At 47.2% G+C, this 21671-nt stretch overlaps 1 protein-coding gene across 1 annotated transcript in view; it reads left to right on the plus strand.

Annotated features, from left to right (window-relative positions):
* The window catches only part of Lrfn2 (leucine rich repeat and fibronectin type III domain containing 2), a 168759-nt gene that overhangs the window by 138254 nt on the left and 8834 nt on the right, over window positions 1–21671 (plus strand). Inside the window, exon 2 of the mRNA XM_051153042.1 lies at window positions 2179–3602. Within this exon, the coding sequence (XP_051008999.1) occupies window positions 2203–3602 (1400 nt within the window). The 5' untranslated portion in view covers window positions 2179–2202. The remainder of the gene's footprint in view (window positions 1–2178; window positions 3603–21671) is intronic.

The following is a 21671-nucleotide window of genomic DNA, read 5'->3' on the forward strand; positions in this document are numbered from 1 at the left end:
TTCCTTGAAATACTATTAACTTGGTCAAAACCAAGAACAGGGCTGGGGGTGATGGCTCTGTTGATAAAGTGCTTGCTACATAAGCAAGGAGGGGCCCACTTAGACCCTCAGCACCTATGTGAAATCCAGGCACTACATGTGCCTATAATCCCAGCTCTGTGGAGGTGAGGGCAGATGAAGCTGAGCGGAAGCTCACTGGCTAGCAAGTCAAGCCTCATAGCCGAGCTCCAGGTCCAGTGAGGAGCACTGTTTTAAAACATAAAGGGAAAAGCATATGAGGGCATTCCATGTTGACCTCTAGCTTCCACATGCATGTACACATGTGCTTGAACACACAAGTGTGTGCATATGCACAAGGAAAACAAAATAAGAAAACAAATTAAAAAAATAGCACCAAATTAATCCTTAATCCAGTGTCTTTCCTATTGCAGAATATCTCAGCTCTTCTGAATTCGTTAACATGTACAGAGCGTTCACAAGAGTGAGCAAGTGGGCAGTGCATCCACAGCTTATTGGCCTCTTAAGCCACTTTTGCAGAACCTAATTAGTACTCTGAGAAGCCAATTTGAGGAATGCTGGTCTTTAGGAAGCTGTACAACCCATGCACAGGAGTTTTTATAATTCAACCCAATGGCTTGGTTTTAGCATTGCGCACACACACACACACACACACACACACACACACACACACACAAATGGTACATAATTGTTATTGCACAGAATAGGGAGAAAACTGTAAGACTGGGAGGCACAAAAACCCCAGCAAATCCCTGTCTTTTTCCTGCTCTACATGTCCACGCAAGAAAAATGCTTGCTGAGTGCTGGACAATGAGTGAGGCTATGAACACTCTAGATAAGAAAGCAGAGAAAGGGATTTGTGTGTGTGTGTGTGTGTGTGTGTGTGTGTGTGTGTGTGTGTGTGTGTGTGTTGGGTGTCCTGGGAATAGGGTATCAGCAGAGGCCTCAACAAGAAGTTGATTTTCAAATCAAGTAGACTGTGAGGCAGGTTCCTATCCATGCGCACTCGAACAGGTACTCCTGAAGCCCATGGAATACTATGGATGGGCAGAGTCCAGGGAGAGGACCTAGCACCAGGCGAGTTCTCAAAAGCACTTCCCTTTAACATCTTCCCTTTCCTGATCTCTCAAAAGTTGGTATCTAAGCGGCTTGTCCTTGAAGAACAATCCAAAGCCAGTTCCCACCAACTCTGTCTTCTCTCAGGCTCAACTCTCTTCCTGACTACATCCCTTTACATTAGGAATGCTAGTCGGCTTTCATTTTGGACTTTCTCTGAACCAACTAAGACATTAATTAACACTGCACTTCACAAGACAACTGTAGCATAACACAAAGGTTATTGGACAAACCACTGATATGGTATTATCCATCCATCTCTCCATCCACACATTGATGAATTCATCTGTCTATCCACCTATTAATTCTATCCACTCATCTTTACATCTTCTCATCTACCTAGTCACCTGCCCATACGCACACCTATTCACCTGCTCATCTGCCATCCACCTCTCCATTTATCTACTCACTTATCCACTCATCCGTCCACCCACCTATCAACCTGCCAATCATAATCCACCTATCCATCCACCCACCTGGACACCTATCCATCCATTCTTTTACCTATCTATCCATCCACCTTTCCCTCCATCCACTCATCCATCCTTCCATCTATAGACATACCAACACCAATTCTATCCATTCAGCCACCCACCCATCCACCTATTATCCTTCCATCTGTACACTTGCTTATCCATCCAACTAAAAACCTAACTACCTACTCATCTATCCACCCACCATCCAATAAATACCAACTGAGTAACTAGGATGTTCTGGGCTTCCGGACACTGTGCTATATATTTGGGACACAGCAGTTCATGAAACACCTAAGAGATCTACTATCATGGAAGTCACATGGTACATATTATATAGGAAATAATCCAAAAGCACAAAGACAGCGAATCAAGCTGTTGGAGATGTTAACAGCTGAGGAGAAAAGATAAAACAGAAATGCATTAGAAGAGTTAAATGAAAAGATATGAGTGCTTGCCAGGACGCAGCCTGTCTCTGTTGTTCCAAGAGGCAGTGTGTCATTCCTTAGAGAAAGAAAGCTCTTTGTAAGGGAAGTCACCTGCTGACCTTGAGTTGTGTCCCTCCTTCCAGGTGCCGAGGCTGAGCGACCGGACCATGGAGACTCTGCTTGGTGGGCTGTTGGCTTTTGGCATGGCGTTTGCTGTAGTCGATGCCTGCCCCAAGTACTGTGTCTGCCAGAATCTGTCTGAGTCACTAGGGACCCTATGTCCCTCCAAGGGGCTCCTTTTTGTGCCCCCTGACATTGATCGGAGGACGGTGGAGCTGCGCCTGGGCGGCAACTTCATCATCCACATTGGGCGCCAGGACTTTGCCAACATGACAGGGCTGGTGGATCTGACCTTGTCTAGGAACACTATCAGCCACATCCAGCCTTTCTCCTTCCTGGACCTCGAGAGCCTCCGTTCCCTGCACCTTGACAGCAACCGGCTGCCCAGCCTTGGGGAGGACACACTCCGGGGCCTGGTCAACCTGCAGCATCTTATCGTTAACAATAACCAGCTGGGTGGCATCGCTGATGATGCCTTTGAGGACTTCCTGCTGACACTAGAAGATCTGGACCTATCCTACAACAACCTCCATGGACTGCCCTGGGATTCCGTACGGCGCATGGTCAACCTCCACCAGCTGAGTCTGGACCACAACCTGCTGGACCACATCGCTGAGGGTACCTTTGCAGATCTGCAGAAACTGGCCCGTCTGGACCTCACGTCCAATAGGCTACAGAAGCTGCCCCCAGATCCCATCTTTGCCCGCTCTCAGGCTTCCTTGCTGACTGCCACGCCCTTTGCCCCGCCCCTTTCCTTTAGTTTTGGGGGAAATCCACTCCACTGCAATTGTGAGCTTCTCTGGCTGCGGAGGCTGGAGAGGGATGACGACCTAGAAACCTGTGGGTCCCCTGGAGGCCTCAAGGGTCGTTATTTTTGGCATATTCGTGAGGAGGAGTTTGTGTGTGAGCCACCGCTCATCACACAGCACACACACAAGCTGCTGGTTCTGGAGGGCCAGGCAGCCACTCTCAAGTGCAAGGCCATTGGGGACCCTAGCCCCTTGATTCACTGGGTTGCCCCCGATGACCGTCTGGTAGGAAACTCCTCCAGGACTGCTGTATATGACAACGGCACCCTGGACATCCTTATTACCACCTCTCAGGACAGTGGAGCCTTCACTTGCATTGCAGCCAATGCTGCAGGAGAGGCCACGGCCACAGTAGAGGTCTCCATTGTGCAGCTCCCACACCTCAGTAACAGCACTAGCCGGATGGCACCTCCTAAGTCCCGCCTTTCAGACATCACGGGTTCCAGCAAAACCAGCCGGGGAGGGGGAGGCAGTGGGAGCGGGGAGCCTCCCAAAAGCACCCCAGAGAGGGCTGTGCTTGTGTCTGACGTGACCACCACATCTGCTCTGGTCAAGTGGTCTGTCAGCAAATCGGCACCCCGGGTGAAGATGTATCAACTGCAGTACAACTGCTCCGACGACGAGGTTCTGATTTACAGGTGAGCCAGAGGCCGTGGTGCGGCCAAGTGGGGCAGCAGCATGGCTGAGGAGGGGCTGGAGGTTAGAGCTGCGTACACCTGTTTCCCTTTTCTCCAGGGGTGCCTGTGGGGAATCCTGGGTCAACTATGCCTCTGCTACAGGTAAGAGGCTCTCACCTGGGTAGCCAAAGAGGTGTGCTTGTGAAAGGGCCACGCCTCCCAGGACCAGGTGGAGGAGTGATAGCTATAGCTACGTTGGCTAGACACTTCTGAGCTCCTTGCTGGAGAGCAGGGTGAGAGCTGAGGCATTGGGAAATCCAGTGGCTGAAGAATCGCTGACTCCTACCAGTCGTGGGTGGAAAATTATGAGACCAAAAAGAGTTGTGGGTCACGGCCTGGCTCTCTACTTCTCCTGGTCAGCCTCAGTTTCCTCAACTGTGACAGGGGCCCAATCTATCAGGGTTGATAGAGGCTTTTGGTGGCAAGTAGTTTAATCAAAGTGTGTGTGTGTGTGTGTGTGTGTGTGTGTGTGTGAGAGAGAGAGAGAGAGAGAGAGAGAGAGAGAGAGAGAGAGAGAGAGAGAGAGAGAGAAGAGAGAGGGGGGGGGAGGGAGAATTACCTTGTATTCCCTCAAATTATCGAAAAGACTTAGCTAGATTAAAGGCCTCCACAAATTTCCCATATGTTCACTTTCTTATTAGTTTATATTGTTTCCATCTGGATTGGGTCCTGCATCGGTTGTATCTCTCCTCCAAAGATGTCTGCCCTTTCCACCGATCCTTAAAAATAGAAGGGCTTCCCCTTGCTGGCCCATTTCTTGTTGCCTGAGACTGGCTCCTAGGGTTCTTTCAGTTCTTAGAGGGGCTCATCCTGTCCACCACTCTTCTGGACACCAGACTCCGTATGGAAATGGAATCAGTGATACTGACGTTGTAAAGTGGCTGTGAAGGTCAAGGGTCATTCTGGGAGGTCTGGCAAAAAGGGAGACTACCAATACAAGAGAAATATGCTTATATACCTCAGCCAGGCATATGGATGCATGGATGTAATCTCAGTACTCTGGAGGCAGAGGCAGAAAGATCACAAGTTCTAGGTCAGCCTGGGCTCCCTGATGAGTTCCAGGTCAGTCAGAGCTTCATAGTGAGACCCTGTCTCAAAAGAGCAAACAACAAGAACCAGGAATTGTGTATCACACAAGCCATAGACAGACAGCAGAGCATGCATGGAAGATCTCAGAGGAGTCCTTCCCATACTGCCTCAGTTTCTATGAAAGTGAGGCATGCTGGCATAGCCCTCCACTACTTAGGGAGCGTGTGGTGGTCTATGTAGTCTTGTTTCATGATGTGCTCACAGAATGACTAGTTTGGGAATGGAGCCACAGGCCTCATGAGATGACCCCAGAGCCACAGTGCAGCAACCTGAGTCTCAGCACTGACGACTTCCAGGTTGACCAATTTCTCGATAGGAACAGAGCTTATAAGGAAGAAGCTAGTGTGTCCTTGAGGGCCAGCATGCCATGGAAACAGCAGAACTGAGAGTGCCTTACCTGGCATTGACTGGGCCCAGACAGGCAGTGTGCAAATGAGATGGCATTAGAATTGAGCATGGGTATACATGTATCCAAAGACAGCCTCTCTCTCTCTCTCTCTCTCTCTCTCTCTCTCTCTCTCTCTCTCTCTCTCTCTCTCTCTCTCTCTCTGTGTGTGTGTGTGTGTGTGTGTGTGTGTGTGTGTGTATGTGTGTCCATGTGTGTGAGTTGTGTATATGGTGTGTGTGTGTGGTGTATGGTGTGTGGTGTGTGTGTCCGTGTGTATGAGTGGTGTATAGTGTATGGTGTGGTATGTGTGTGTTGTTGTTGTTGTTGTTTCTACTGATGAAACTTAGTCATCATAGAAAATTAGGAGAGTAAAGTTATGAAAAGGATAGTAAAATCACCTTGCCCTCCCACCATGCAGGTCTAACTGGAAAGTGCCTCTGTTGTTTTTTGTTTTTGTTTTGTTGTTTAGGTTTTTTGTTTTGTTTTGTTTTGTTTGTTTGTTTATTATCTATACCATTATCACATCTTCATCCTTTCCACTTGAGATCTGAGCTGGCTTGGCTGGCTTAGTTCCCATGGTACCAAAATACTTTGTGTTGATTTAACCCTTAGCCTTCAATCACTGGAATTTTAGGTGGCTTCTTATTGTTCATTATTAATTGTAATACCATGATGGATTTTTTTTTGGTACCAAAACAAAAATACATTTGGTGAAATGCCAGTCTCCTTACCATGTTCTCCTCAGGGTTGAACTACTGGTTTAACAAGTCAGTTATAACATTTGCTTGTTGCAGTTGATTATTTATCTGCTCTCTCATAGGTGGCACATGGCAGTATTCTTGATCACAGCTTTCCCAATACTGTGTGCAAGGCCCTTTATCTCTGTCAATTGCAGAGGTGAGACACAGGCCTTGTTTTAATTTATATTTCTTTCATAGCTTGTGAGGCTGACCTTTTGAAAAATAAGTACATTTTCTTCACTTGGTGGATTTGTATATGGCTTTGACTTGTTTAAAAAAAAAAAAACAGCAGAACAGTAAAAAGCCACAAGCAGTGTGGCTGGCTTGGGCCTAGCTTGATGAAAGGTGTGAGCTATGAGGGTACAGAGATGAGACAGGCACATAGACATCAGCATGGCCATGTCCCTGTCATGAAGATGTCATCTTTTACACTCAACAGGGGCTCATAATTCCTGGAGGGACCCCAGGCCTGGAAGCAGAGTTCTTTCTGCTACTCAAGGGAAAATTCAAAATTATCCCCTCAGCTGGCTGACTGGGAATCTGGAGAGAAAAGTAAAAGGAACATATCAAGGCAGGTATGCTTGTATAGACCTTTAATCCCACTGTCTTGGGAGGCAGATTCAGGTAGATCTCTGTGAGTTCAAGGCCAGCCTGCTCTCTGTAGTGAGATTCAGGCCACCTAAGTGTCTTAGTCAGTGTTTTATTGCTGTGAAGAGATACTTTGACCATGGCAACTTTTGGGTTTTGTTGTTATTGGTTTTTGGGTTTTTGTTTGTTTTTGAGATAGGGGTTCTCTATGTAGCCTTGCCTGTCCTTGACTCACTTTGTAGACCAGGCTGACCTTGAACTCACGGCGATCCACTTGCCTCTGCCTCCCTAGTGCTGAAATTAAAGGTGTGCACCACCACACCTGGCCCCATGGCAACTTCTATAAGAGAAAGCACTTAATTTAGGCTGGCTTACAGTTTCAGAGGCTTAGTTATTTATTATCATGGCAGGGAGCATGGTAGCACTCATGCAGACATGGTTCTGGAGAGCTAGCTGAGAATTCTGCATCTAGATTGTCAGACAGCAGGAAGAGAAAGACACCCTGAGCCTGGGATAGGCTTCTGAAGCACCAAAGGCAATCCTAAGTGACACATGGTTTCGAACAAGGCCATAACTACTCCAAAACGCCACACTTTCTAATCCTTTTCAAGTAGTGCCACTCCCTGGTGACTAAGCATTCAAATATATGAATCTACAGAGGCCATTCTACCATACCAGGCTACTTAGTGAGACCGTGTTTCAAAAAATAAAAAACCCAAAACACATGAACAAAGTAGGTTAGAAAGGAAACATTAGACATTAAAACAACAACAACAAATCTTACAGGGTCAAGGATGACTCCCTAGGGCTATTCATGAAGACTAGACGAGATTCCACAAGAAAAATGTTCATACATAGAGTCTAAAGAGATAGCTTGGTTGGTAAAGTGCTTGCTTCACAAGAATGAGTACCCAAGTTTGAATTGCTAAAATTCACATAAAAGCCAAGCATGGTGGCTCGTGTATGTAACTCAGTGCTGGGGTATGGCGTTAGGCTGATCCCTGGAGCATTGGCTAAACAGCTTATCTCATCCATGTTTATGCACATTACACACACACACACACACACACACACACACACACACACACACACACACATACATACACTCAGACACACACACACGTAGAAAACAAAAACAAACAAAATAGAAAAGAACGCTCTCCAAGTAGTATCAACTCATAATAAACAGCCAGGGGATAAAAGGTGTTGTTAGTGCTTCAAATAGTAGACAAAGCTATAGAAGTCCAAAACAAGGTCATTATCTTCTCTGCTGTCATGGAGGGGGAAGTAGAAAGAGGTTACATATTCCATTTAGCCTTATCCACAAAAGTATACATATCCAAAGCTTTATAGAAAATTCTAAGGGGGATATGCTCTCAGAGGAGAGTAGGAGCAATTTCTGCCACCAACATCATTGCAGCCTCACTGTGTGCATGAGGTGCAGCTTTTCAGACTCTATTTCATTTACTCCCCTTGGAAATACCAAGCCTAAAGGGACAAGAGAATATCACAAAAATCTCCTAAGGTCACAGAGCCAGAAGAAGGCAGATCTGTTGCTATGGTTTGATTCAGTATCCTAGAATGGCAGTTCTGGGATGTGCTGTGGCCTTTAAGATGTGGATACTTGAGGGATATCCTGGGGTCAGTGAGGTCATTGAGGTATGCCACTGAAAGAGACTGAAGGACTGCAGTCCTTTCATCTCCCTTAATCTATCGTTATCTGTCTATCATTTATCTATTATCTGTTGTCTATCATCTATCATCTATCTACCATTTACCTATCATCTAGCTATCCTCTACTATTTATGATTTATATTCTCTATCAATAATATATCTACCATCTGTCATTCTGTTAGTTACTTTTTTTGTTTCTGTGATAAAACACCATGACTAAAGCAACTTATACAATACAGAGTCTATCTTGAATTGTAGTCCCAAAGGGTTAGTGGTGGGGAGGCATGAAACATGAGCCAGAGACCTAGAGCTAACATCCTTAACTAGAAACATGAAGCAGAGACAATGAGTTAAAAGTGACTCAAAGATTTAAACTCTCAAAGTTTGCTCCCAGTCACATACTTCCTTCAGCAAGACCACATCTCCTAAACCTCCAACAGTGACACTAATTGGGAACCAAGTTCAAAGTCCAAAGACTATGAGGGACATTCTCAATCAACCCACCACAGTCACCTATATGTCATCTATCTATCTATCTATCTATCTATGTATCTATCTATCTATCTGTCTATCTATCTGTCTACCTACCTACCTACCTATTATCTATTTGGAAAAAGAAGTGAGACAATTGTTTTCATCAGTTTTCTGCCACTTTCACCTGGCTTACCAGAAGAGGGCCAAAGCAATAGGGTCATCTAATCTTGGACCTAAACCTCCAGAACCATGAATTCATAAACCTGTTTTCATTATAGCATTAATCACATCAAGCATTTCCTCATTATCACAGGAAGCTGAATGATAAGCATTAATTTGAACCCTAGCTTCTGGCTATGGTTTGCAGGCTCAGCCTCTGCGGCTTTACTGAGGGAGTTCATAGTAGAAGAGATAGGCCCTAAGACAGACCCTGAACTTTTAAAACAATGCCTCTTTCCCATGACAAGGAAGGTTGTGTGGTGATTCGCTGCCGTGTTCGAATCTCAACAGGAATCGCATACCAGTAGAGCGGAGGCCTGGATAAGATGAGATGCATAGACGAGACACACATAACATAGTATCCAGAAAAAAAAGCCATCTATCTGTCACCCATCCATCATCTTCATCTATCTGTCTAGCCACCGTCTACCTGTCATCTACTATCTTTCTACCCATCTAGAAAGAGATAACATGTATCATCTGTTCTTATCTATCTACTAGCCTACCTATCATCTCTCTCTCTCTCTGTGTATTTATTATCTATCACTGTCTATCTATATACCTATCATCTGTCTTGATATTCAGCTTTTTTATCCGTCTATTTGTTTCAAGGAGTACATTATAATTATAGTCACACAAGCTCCAGGCGATGAGAACTGAGCTTGTTTGAAATTGTCGCCCAGGCTTGAGGTTTTTGCTCACAAGGACATTACAGCCATATATCGACAGAATGTTAAAAGACTCCATAGCACTCTGCTGTGTTGGAGAAACACGCTGCTCAGGTCAGGAAAGGTGCTGATTCTGTGGAGCCAGTCAGGCTGGCCAGAACAGAGCTGTACTGTATTTACTCCAGAGTGGCCAGAACAGACCTGTAGCATGTGTGATGCAGAATGGCCCAGCATAGAAATGAGATTCTAAAAGCGCATGTGAGATGAGGTGAAATTGACCTTGAAGATGAAAGGACTGAGAAAGAAATACTAGCTCCTCTGATCATTTTAAAGAATTTATGAGTAGAAGAAGGGAACACACAGGCACATGTGTGAACACACACACACACACACACACACACACACACACACACACACACACACACACACAGGAGTAGGCACTAGCCCATCACAAGAATAAAATCCCACCAGCACCACCCTGCATAGCTCACAGATGACTCTTAGCTGAGATGGGCTGTTGCTCTCTCTGTGTGGGGAGAGGCTGTTCCTCCCTTCCCCATGTCCACTGCTCTCCCCTCTGAGGAGGCCCCATTAATGTTATCCTTTTCCTGAAAGGTCTGGTCCAAATGATGGAGGGACCTGGCTTTGCCTCCCTCTTTTCCTCCAGAGCATGCTGTTTCTCATGAACCTCCCACTCCCCACTCAGTCACTGGTGTGACTGACCCACACAGGCTGCAGATCCCAGACTAGGAAAACAAGCCTCAGAGCCGCCCTGTGTCAGCCTAAGCACCAAACATCACCATCTAGAGGCTTCTGGGGCTCCAGGAGGACCCAATTAAGTCCCTCCTGGGGATACTGGGGAGGTGTGACTAGTGTGACACCAATCCTTTCAGCCTGTGACTCTTCTTAAGCAGAACAGCATAGTTTCTGCTACCTGCATTTACTGTGCAGTACCCTGAGTCCTGATGTTAGGGCCTCGCAGGCATCTGAGCTCAAGAGGTCAGAGGTCAGAGATGGTTGACCGTGGTACAGGGTCAGAGACTCTATCCTGACCTGGACCCACATCAACAAACCTCAGGGCAATGGTGAGCAACATCTGGCGCATGAGGTTCTAGGCCTCATGCCAGAATTAATAGGGAGACCTGGCTAATCCCAAGTGATCAAGGAAAACTTAAACGTCCTTGTTATCAGATGACCCTAAGGCACTTCCTCTCCGTACAGATGCACAGCCAAGCCCTACAGGCAGGCCCTGGGACACCCTGGGCTTATTCAGTCCTCAAGTGGTATCTGGCTTGCTTCTTGTATGACTAGGGAACATTGTCAGCCACATCTCTCATTGCCAGAGTCAGACCTTTCAGGACAAAAATAAAGTTAACAGGGACCCCTGAGAGGGGAAAGAACCCCTCCCCACTCAGAAAGAGTGTCAACCCATCTCAGCTAAGCCTCATCTGTGGTGTAACATGGAGTGTTAAGTGCCCTGCATGTCATTATTAGCCCAAGTGACATTCATAAACACTTGTCTCTAAGAGCTGTCAGAAACATCTGTCAGTACACGAGATGTTAGAACAGGCCTGGGAAGGGCTGGGACAGCAGCCAGCTTGCTACCTAAAGTTTAGTGAGAACAGCCAAGTTACAGGCTTGCCTTCATGCTGTGTCTGTGTGTGTGTGTGTGTGTGTGTGTGTGTGTGTGAGAGAGAGAGAGAGAGACAGAGAGAGAGACAGAGAGACAGAGAGACAGAGACAGAGAGACAGAGAGAGAGGGAGAGAGGAAGGGAAGGAGGGAGAGAGAGAGAGGGAGAGAGAGAGAGAGAGAGAGAGAGAGAGAGAGAGAGAGAGAGAGAGAGAGAGAGAGAGATGTTGCCAGCACCTCAATGTAGGGGCAAGAGGGGCCTTGCAGGTGGGTTGAGGGCCAGCCACAGAAGTCCTTCCTGCTCTATCAGTTTCAGACACCTCATCTCTAGAGAATGGACCGTGAAACTAGGTTCAGAAAGGATCTGCTGTGTTGCTCAACTTAGCAAAGTCACTTAAGGAGGGGTTTATTGTTACAGTTCAAAGTCCAGTTCCTCAGGGTGGGTAAGGATTGAGGCAGGAGTGTGAGGCAGCTGCTCAGATTGTATTGACACTCAGGAAGCTGAGTGAGGTGAATGCTGGGGTTCAGCTGGCTTCCTCCTTTTTATTAAGTCCAATGCCCCAGTCCACTGCATGGTGCTGCCTACACTTAGGATTGTCTTCCTGTGTCTTCGTCAGTTTGCTCATTCCAGAAGCTTCCTCACAGAGTAAACAGAGACTTGTCTCCTAGCGATACTGGAGCTTGTCAAGCTGTCAATCAATACTGACCTTTACGCCTGCTATTGCTGTTCCACTGCCACCTCCACCCACCTCCTCCCCAGCCCCCTGGAAAGGGATATAAAAACAGGGTCTATATTTCCAGGATCCTATCTGGCCATATCTCAGTTCCCTGCTCTCAACCACCTAGAAAATTCACCCAGGACTTTGGAGACAAGGGGGGAATCAGAGAGGATTATTTTTTCTCAGAGAGGGTCTTGTGAGGTGCAGGGTCCTCTGCCTATGCTCAGGACTTGCCTATGTCCCTAGGCAGGTTGGCTTCTCCTGAACATGTGGAAGAAGAGATATATGTGATGATGGGAGTTGGAAAGACAGGGGGAGTGCTGCTGCGAAAGGCCACATCAAAGTCAGCCTTCCTGTGATAGCACAGCTTTATAAAATTTCTTCCTATTGAAATCAGGTACCCACAAGTAGAATGGGTAAGAAAAGTAGGAGTGCATCCTGACTCTAATTACCCCAGGCCTCACCCTGTGGGTCATCTTCCTAATGCCCCTAAATGACCCAGAAGGCTGAGGCATGGGCCAGGCCCTCACTGCAGCCTCTGTTTCAGGGAAGTTCTAGGGATTTTTCTGCTCAGTATCACATCTCCACAATTTCAAGTGCCAGAAATGTTGGCATAAGAAGGGAACAAGGATGCCAACCCAAACCCTGGTTCTACCCAGAAACAGCCACCCGGGGCCACTTAGCAGAAAATATGGGCAGGATGTGGCTCTCTGAAATCCAAAGCGTATTATGGAATTATAACAGCAAAGAATCCAGGTTACCAGGGGCCTCTCAGCAGCAGCAACAGAAGAAAAAGATAAATGGGGGGCTCTCCTGTATGCCCCCACTAAAAGAAAAGTCCAGGAAAAGAGTTGAGGTTCTGGTTTGGGGGCTGCCTAGTAACCAAGGACGTGGCCCCATCTTTCTTTCTTACCACTCTCAGCTCAGTTCTTGCCTTTAAGGTCACTTCCTGGTGCAAACTGTATGCCGGAGTCCAAGCTGCCAAAATCTCTTTTAGGTAGTAAGAACAACAGAAAAGAAACCATAAAGAGAGTAGACTGGGGAATTTTCCAGAAGAGCCTACCAATAACTTTCATTTACATTGTATGGGCATACATGCAAAGCTGGGTATGATGCACCATCAAAATACAGCTAGCATGCCTAAAGCCTTTGCCTTTTACCCAAACTCATTTACTAATCCTGCAGCCAAAGGCAAAGCATGCCACTGCCCTCAGTCTTGCGCTGTTCATCTGTAAAATGGGAATATATTCTTTTCTGCATGTTTCATAGTCTGGGGTGGAAAAGGAATTAAATCATGACTTTGAATGAGTATCCTTTCCAGTCAGCCAAGAAGTACTAGGACCAGTAAGTACTGAGATCAGGGAGAACTGGGACTAGGGACTACTAGAAAATAAGAATTACTCAGACAAGGAAGTACTGAAACCAGGGAGTACTAGATCAAGGAGTCCTAGAACCAGAAAGTACTGAGCTCAAGAAGTACTGGGCCAGGAAGTACTAGTACCAGGAAGTAGCAGGACAAGAAGTACTGAGACCAAGAGTTATCAAGAGCAGGAAGTACTGAGACCAAGAAGTACTAGGACTGGAAGTACTATTGCTGAGGAGCCTGCCCACCTTCCCTTCTTGAAAACCTCTTCATGTTTGTTTGCCAGGCTAACTCTTGTGTCTTCATTTTCCTAAACCAAGAGAGCTATAAAAGAGAAAACTGATTTGATGAGGGATCAGGGTATGAGGTTTGTCTGACCATAAATGTTTGTGTCCATTGGAACTCCCACACAGGCTTGTGCATAGAGACGCTTTCCAGGGTGTACTGTCAGAGTTCCAATCAAACCACCACATTCCTAACTTTCCCCTTTTACTCTACTCAAAAGTAACACACCTGAGATTGAAAAGTCCCTGGCAGCTGACTTCTCTCCTTGTCATCCCCCTTGCTCTGGAAGAGCTTTGGCTTGGAACATTCCTCCAAATGGGAGTGGCTCTGCTCCCCTCTCTCAAAATGCATCCTCATCCCTCCTAGTAAGAGTAAACCAGAGAAGCAGCCATGTGGTGTCCATGCATGTTTGATAGGGAGGAGTCCCTGTCTTCTAAAGAGAGGAGATGCTCAGAGCTCCTCCTGGTCCAGCTCCTGGTCTTGGTCCATTCTATCACGTGCTCCTCATCTTTGGCTCTGAAAGTAGAAACCTGTACTAGTTCTGAGGGAGCCTCAAGGGCCTGAGGGCAGTGCTTATGGCCACAGCCATCAGGGAAGTACCAAATATCAAATACCTGCCTGATGGCTAGCCTTTTCCAGCTATGTTCACAGGACGTGGCTGCTTTGAGACAGCTGGGATATGCAGGAGTCAGAGAGGCATGGTGTCTAGGCATCTGCCTGATGTCCTCTAGCACTGTGCCTCAAACCCCGGCTGTACCTCAGGATCCCTTGGTTGCTGTGTCACCCGCCATTATCTACTGAGTTGTCTGAGGCCAGTATCTGATGTCCTAGTCCTCAAGGCTTCCCCAGCCACTGCTGGGATCAAAGCCTCATGCCGTTGAATACCAGGACATCAGGTGTTTGGACGGCTGGCACTGGCCAACAAAGCATTTGCAATCCATGGCCGGGCTGGGAAGAAGCCCAGAGATCCAGGTTCATTATTACACATGCTCCTCATCTCTGGCTCTGAGACTAGAACCCTGAACTCTTCAAAGAACCAATATACAGAGCCCTTGGGAAGAAAGACCTCAGTCAGAGCAGCCCCAGAGGCCCTTAGCCTACCCCTGAGTGTGAGCAGCCAGCTCAAGGATGGGGTCAGGCTCTGCTCTCCCCTCTTTCCTAGTCGCTCCAGTGTCACTGCTGTTGCTGTGATAAAATACCCGAACAGAAGCAGCTGTGAGGAGAAAAGGCTTATCCTGCTGACTGTTTCAGGATATAGGCCCTCAGTGCAGGGAAGCCAGGGCAGAAAATAGCATCTGATCAGGAGCCCTGGGTTGCAACAAAATAGTCAAAGCCCTGGTCTTGAAGAAGCATTCTGGCCTATAAGGGAGAGGGAAGGGAAGGAAAAGAACTTCAAACATGGGTCCCTGGATGTAGCTCAGGTGGTAGAGCAGCTGCCTAGCATGCACAAAGCTCAAGGTTCAAGCCGAAGCATCACACAATCTGGATATGGTGGTGTGTGCCTCTAATCCCAATGCTCAGGAGGTGAAGGCAGGAGAGTTGGGTCCAGTCATCTTGGGCTACATAAAACCTTGTCTTAAATTTAAAAAAAAATGTTTTAGAGGCTGAAGAGAGGCTCAGAGGTTAAAAGCACATACTACCCTTGCAGAGGACTTGAGCTTGGTTCCTGACACCCACACTGGGCAGATCACAATGGTCAGTAACTCCAGTCGCTGAGGATCTGCCACCCTCTTTTGGCTGCTGATGCCACCTGCACTCGTGTGTGTGTGTGTGTGTGTGTGTGTGTGTGTGTGTGTGTGTGTGTGTGTGTGTATAAAACTTAAGATAGATCTTTAAAATTTTATTTTAAATGAGCACTAGGAAAGACAAAGCAAAGAGACAGCCTCAGGCTGCTGTTTCATGTGGATGTCACTCTCAGAGGGATGACACTGAAGTAGAGGCCCGAAGTGATGGAAACAAGTCTGGCAGAGGAGGCAGTACATGCAAAGGCCTCTGGGTAGGAATGTGCTGTTCTGTTGGAGAAGAATCAAGGACTCCAGGGTATCTGGGGCAGAGTGGCAGGGAGTGAGCTGGGGTTGGGCAGAACTACCTCAGGTAGGATCTCAGAGGCCAGAGCAAGGCTTGGGTTTTATCTTGCAGGAGGCAGGAGCCACTGGGGACTTGAAATCAGGACAGAGGAACACTGTGATGAAGGATGGAGGCTATCGAGTTTATTCAGTGAGAAGATGGATGAGGTGGATTAGTTCTGTAGGGATGAGAGGCTTGCCATGTCTAGAGAGCCTCCTGGCTATCAGCAGCCACATATATGCAAAGACCATTAGGAAGAGGTATATGAGTAACTCAGATGCCTCCATGCAGAGGCCTGGCTATGTCTTTCTGTGCTGGGGGACCTTATGGAGGTCCAAGTGGGGAGAGGGCATTCTGATTTTTCAGTGTGTAGCTGGGCCTCCCACTGCATTGCTGACCTAGCTTTTCTGCCAATGTGTCCCCACCGCTCTCTCCTCTGTTTTCTTCCCACGCTGATGACAGGTCTTTTCATAGGGTCTCTTGTAGCCCAGGCTGGCATCCAACTCTCCATGTAGCTAAGGATGACCTTCAAATTCTGGTTCTTCCAATTGTACCTCCCAAATGTATTGCCACACCTGGTTTATGCAGTGCTCGAGACAGGCCTGAGCAACCGCTCTGCTCACTGAGCCACACCTCCAACATCCCTGATAGTCATTATTTATGATACTATTTAATTAGCCTTTTAGGCAGGCCACAGCACTTCTGACAGCCCTTCACTTTCCCTAGAGGCTAAAGGCTTTTGTGCTACTGTCTGGCCATGAGGACAGAAGCAGCTATTACAGGGCATGAAGTGCCCCCAGGATAAGGAGATTGGTGACCTGTGTTCTATCCCCTAGGGCGTGTGGACAGAGTGGGCTTTTTGGACTCTGGGCATGGAGACAGGATCTGGGAAGTTACGATGGTGATGGGGTGGCAGCTGGCCCTGAACACCAGGGAGATATTTTTACCACCCATCAAAATGCCACCTCGTGCTCGCTGAGCTGATGCCAAGGCTGCTCCCAGCCGGTGCTCATCTCCTCCCCCGGCTATGACTGTTGCCAAGAAGGTCTGAGTGGAAAAGCTTGGAAAACTCCTTGTGGGTGTGGCTGGGAGTCAGCAGTTCTCTCCCTCAGGACAGGGATTAGGGAAGCTTCCAGGTTGTGGACTGTGACTGAGACTCAGACCCTGCTCTCCTCAACTTACCTGAGAGAAGGCTCAGAGGATCCCATCCCAGACCATCACAAATCAAAGGACCCGGAATTCTGCGGTTAGACATGCATTTCTTCATGCCTATAATGGGCAGAAACCTGGGAGCAGCTGAGGTGGTTTCTTCAGGAAGTGGACAGTAGAGGAAGCTGATGCTATGAAGGGCACAATGGGAGCTTTAGCAGCTGCAAGAAGCAGAGGGCATCAGAGTAGGCAACAAGGCAACCTCCAAGCTCAGATGCCTTTCTTGGACATACAGGCAAGAGCCTGAGAGAGCTTGGGCTGGGGAAAGGGAAAAGTCAAGGTCTTTGGCTTCAGTACAGCCATCTTGGACTTGGTTCCTCTGGCTTTAAAACAGGACTTACTTTTGCAGATTCCACAGCCTGAAAAAAAAAAAAAAAAAACAGAGTAGTAATGACAGTACAAGGTCATCCACAGAAGCTTTTTCCTTACCTTTCCCCATGCTGTGGTGGTCCATATATCAAGATGAGTTTTGAGAACCAGGCCAAGGATGGACCTTACCTAGAGGGGTCTGATGAGGATTCTTGGAAGAGGGACATCCCACCCCGCCCTCTAAGAAGGCACAGCAGAGAATAGGTTCCTGTGCAGCAAAGGGAGCTAGCATGTACCCTACAGTTCATCTCTTAGTTTCTGACCCCTCAAATACAGAGTTTGAACCCATGCCTGCCATATTCTATAAAGAGTGTCTCCACAATTCTCCCAGGAAAGAGAGGATGTGAGGAGTGAAGGGAGTATCTTGCTGGGGACGGGTCTTACAGATGACATGTTTAAGTCAAGACCAGTGACTCTATTCACTTTCACACTATCCTGGTCCCTACTCTCTTCCTTGCTGACACCCCCGGAATTATCATCCATTGCCAGTAGAGATGCCATGGGAAAACAGAGGATGAAGGAGTCCAGGTGAGTCTCCTGCCACCCACCCATAGATAAGTAGATGTGGGTGGGCACTTAGACAAGTGGAAGAACTTTTCAGGCAGCACCAGTGATAGCCGAGGAACAAAGCTTTGAATTGAGGGCAGAAAGTGGCTCCAAGAACCCGGACGATTCCATCAGCATCAGGTTAATGTATGTCTTCTCCACATAGAGAGAATGGATGGTCAAGCCCTCAGGTGTTCTAATTTATAATTTATTATTTGAGTCACAGCTATACTAGCTCCCATCACTGGCTCTGAGCAGACTGAAAAAAAAAAAAAAAAAAAAAAAAACCAGGCCATGTCTTGACCCTAACAACAGGCAGACTTGGTATAGACGATGGAGAGTAATGGCCTGGCCTCAGCCCTCCCAGAGCCATCTTTTCCCTAGTGTCACATGGCCACAGATTTTCTGTTCTGGCATCACCGGCCTGGGCAGGCAAGAAAGGGCTGAGAGCGCTGTTATGAGTCTCCACTGTGAACTTCTGATGCAAGTGTGTCTGGCAGAGGGAGTAGCTGATAGATCACAGCTGGGCTGTTGACCTTGAGTCTTAAACAAAGTGAAAAAGAAAAGGTCATATTTACTTCACCAAAGCCCTGGGAGCAGAGAGATATCAGAGTGTGGATAAAGATGTCAGTAAATCACCCACTGCCAGGTGCTGCTGTGCTGTCTTCCAGCGTGTGGCGGGTACCCTGTGGACAGAGAGGGAGGGAAAGAAGGTAAGGGCCTCTGGGGATTCCAACCCAGACTGGCTCTGGGCTTCAGTGGTGCTGAAAACCCGTGAGCTATCGGGGGCCCTAGGAGCTAAAACCCTCATCTCCATCCGCCTCACAGAGACATGGCCCTACCCAGAGGTCAACAAATCCTCTAATTCTCTCCACCATGGTTTTTGTTGTTGTTGTCGTTTGTTAGTTTTGAGACAGACCCTATCAGAAAACCAATTGTCAGCTCATCAATTGTCTAGACTGACTGGCCGGCAAGCCTCGGGACCTTTATGTCTTTATACTGCTTTTTGCTTTTCTGCTGTATACATCTGGATAGCTTGCCTGTGAGCAAGACATCTACCGAGAGGCCAGGCAGGAACAGAGGCCCTGAAGGTCAGGGCACAGTAGATGGGCAGATAAGTGATGGGCTTAGCCACCCTCGGTAGCTCCACTTAAGGACACTCCTTATTATGCAGACATGGATGACCACAGCCTCAGCAGCTTTCTCTTGCCGAGTAATCTCTATGGCCAGTGAACACACACATACATGCGTACACATACATGCACACACACACATGCATACACACACACTAGCCAGTGTACACATACTCACACGTCAGCCTCATATAAATGTAAACAAGGTCACAAACAGGAAGACCAAAAGAACAAACACATAGCCAGTGAGTTGTAGAGGATTTGAGGCCAGAGTCCAGGCAGCTTGTGTGCTAAACACTGTGCTTATTTGTAGTAGGTGACCTATTGGCATAGTCCTCTGGCAGCATTGCCCTGCTAATCACCTCCTGGTGACAGAGTTGCAGAGTTCTAGAACATCAGAAGTGGGTGAAGTACCGAGTGTTGAAGGGGACTAGCCCCAGGTCACACAGCAGTCAGTGAGTCAGAGCCTCATTGACTGAGTCTGAGCATGAGGATGTCTGGTGGGCGGGGACAGAGGATTTTCATCCTCCAGTCTCCTTCCACAAGCTCTCCAGGACTTCTGCCCAGGTGAGACAGGGATGTCACCCGCTGAGGTCTTTTTCTACAGCCTTGCTCTGTCCCAGCTAGCCTGCTTATTAGAAGCAGAGGTGTCTGGGAGGGTCAGTAGAAACACAGCAGGGACAAGTGCTGAGTGGGTTTCTCTTGCCTACCAGCAGGAGAGACATCCCTTCATGGGGTGAGGCAGAGGGTAGGAAGCCCTCCCTATAGCAGCTCCAGTCAGTGTCTCACCCTTCCTCCATGCTCAGTACCTTCATTATATGGTAGCTCATATTTGGGAGCAGACGCATAAGTGCTGTGTGCAAGGAGGCTGGACTCAGAGGATGCTTCCCTGGCTTCTTGAGGGCAGACAATCAGTTGTGTTCACATACATTCTGGTCCATCCAAGAGCAGTAGAGTGCCCTATCCAAGACTGCTCATAACCTAGGATTTGAACTTGATCTTCAGATAGTCTTCATCGTGGCTGTTTTACAATATGTGTTCTTTGGTGGGTGGTGCGCATGTATGTTGGTTTATGCCTATGAGAGCACATGTGTGTTCCAATGTGTGTGCGTTTGTGTACATGTGCATGTGGAGGTCAATGGTCAACTTCACACGTCCTTCCTTGGGAGCACAATTCACCTGCCTTCTTATAAGATTGGTCTTGATTTTTTTTATTTCTGGATATGAATGTCTGTATGCCACATATATGCTGGTGTGCATAGACACCAAGAAGAAGGCATTGGATCCCTGGAATCTGGAGTTACAGGTGGTTATGATCACTCAATAGGGGTGCTGGGATGCAAACTTGGGTCCTCTGCAAGAACAGCAAACAATCTTAACCACTAAACCATCTCTCCAGACCATCTTCTCTTTATTTCTGAAAAAAGTCTCTGCTGGATCTGTATCTTTCCCCTTTGTATATACTGGCTGACTAGCAAGCCCTATGCCCAGTTTTTTTTAAAAAAAATGATCTGTCCTGTGAACAGAATCCAGATTGCAGATCTTGGCTGGAGGCAAGCTTACTCTTTGCAAGGGTTGGGCAAGTCACCTCTCTTCAACAAGTTTCTGGTTCTTCATCTGCTCACAGGGCTAATAGTTTCCCCCTACACATAGAGCTGCTTAAAGCATTTAATTAACACCTGCAAGATATTCAGAATAGCTCCAACACCAGAAAGCATCAGCAAATGTTCATCATGACCATTACATGTGTATTTTCCCTTTGTTGTAAAACAGTCAGCCTGTCTGGCAAGCTCTAGTTCTGCTAAGTGTAGTTCAGGGTCACACTGTGGTGTCTGAAGACAACTCATTACAGGGCACCTCCCTAGCACACCAAAATTCACGTTCAAGTGCGTTATAGGCGTGTAACCTGCACAATGCCTTGGCACACTGAAGCTCCTCCTGTATGCATCTTTCAACACTGATTATAATGTCAATACGCTCTCAATAATTGAAGAGCTGGGCACACCAGAGAGCTTTATAACCCCAATACTAGCAGGACAGAGACAGGGGACCCCAAAGCTTTCTGGATATCCAGGATACTCTAGCCAATCAGTGGGCTCCTGGTTCAGTGAAGAAACTATATCTCAAAAAAGAAGGTGGAGAGCAATAAAGGAAGACACCCAACACCTGATAGCTTTCTCTGGCCTCTACATGCACCTAACACTCATACACACACACACACACACACACACACACACACACACACACACACACGCACACACGCGCACACACGCACATGCACACTCACATGTGCACACACAGAGACAAATATAGACAACACACACATACATACAAACATTCTTATTTAGAAATTTTTGTTCAAATAATTCTAGGGCGCAATGTGTTGAATTTGGAGACATGGATCATACAGATACAGAGGGCTGAAATGCTTATCACACTGGCCTAGTTGACTGGGAGGGACTTGACCAGGTGGTCTACATACTTGAGGCTAAGTTTCTCTAGCTCTGGTTGTCACTGCATTGAATAGAGATGATACAAGCTGTGTGTAACTGTCACAGTGTAAGAACTCAGTGAGTATGTACATGGGTGCCACAGAACCAGCCACATCTCCTTTCTTCCTGGTCATGGATGTTGGGAAGGAAACAACCCCCTTTGAGGTTCATGGGGCTGAGTGAGGCTGGAAGGCAGGCTGCCTGCCTTTAAGATGTGGAAGTTGTCTGGAGTGGGCTGCAGATGTTGGACTGGGAAGAGAGGTGATAAGGATGCAAAAACAGGAAGTAAAGCAAGGAGCTTGACAGGACCTCAATAAATGAGTGCTGCAGCTCAGCGGGCAGCAGTGATGTGTCTCTGATGGAGGGAAAGGAGACAA

The sequence above is a fragment of the Acomys russatus genome, chromosome 11, assembly GCF_903995435.1.
Source record: "Acomys russatus chromosome 11, mAcoRus1.1, whole genome shotgun sequence".
In the NCBI taxonomy this organism is placed as follows: Eukaryota; Metazoa; Chordata; class Mammalia; order Rodentia; family Muridae; genus Acomys; species Acomys russatus.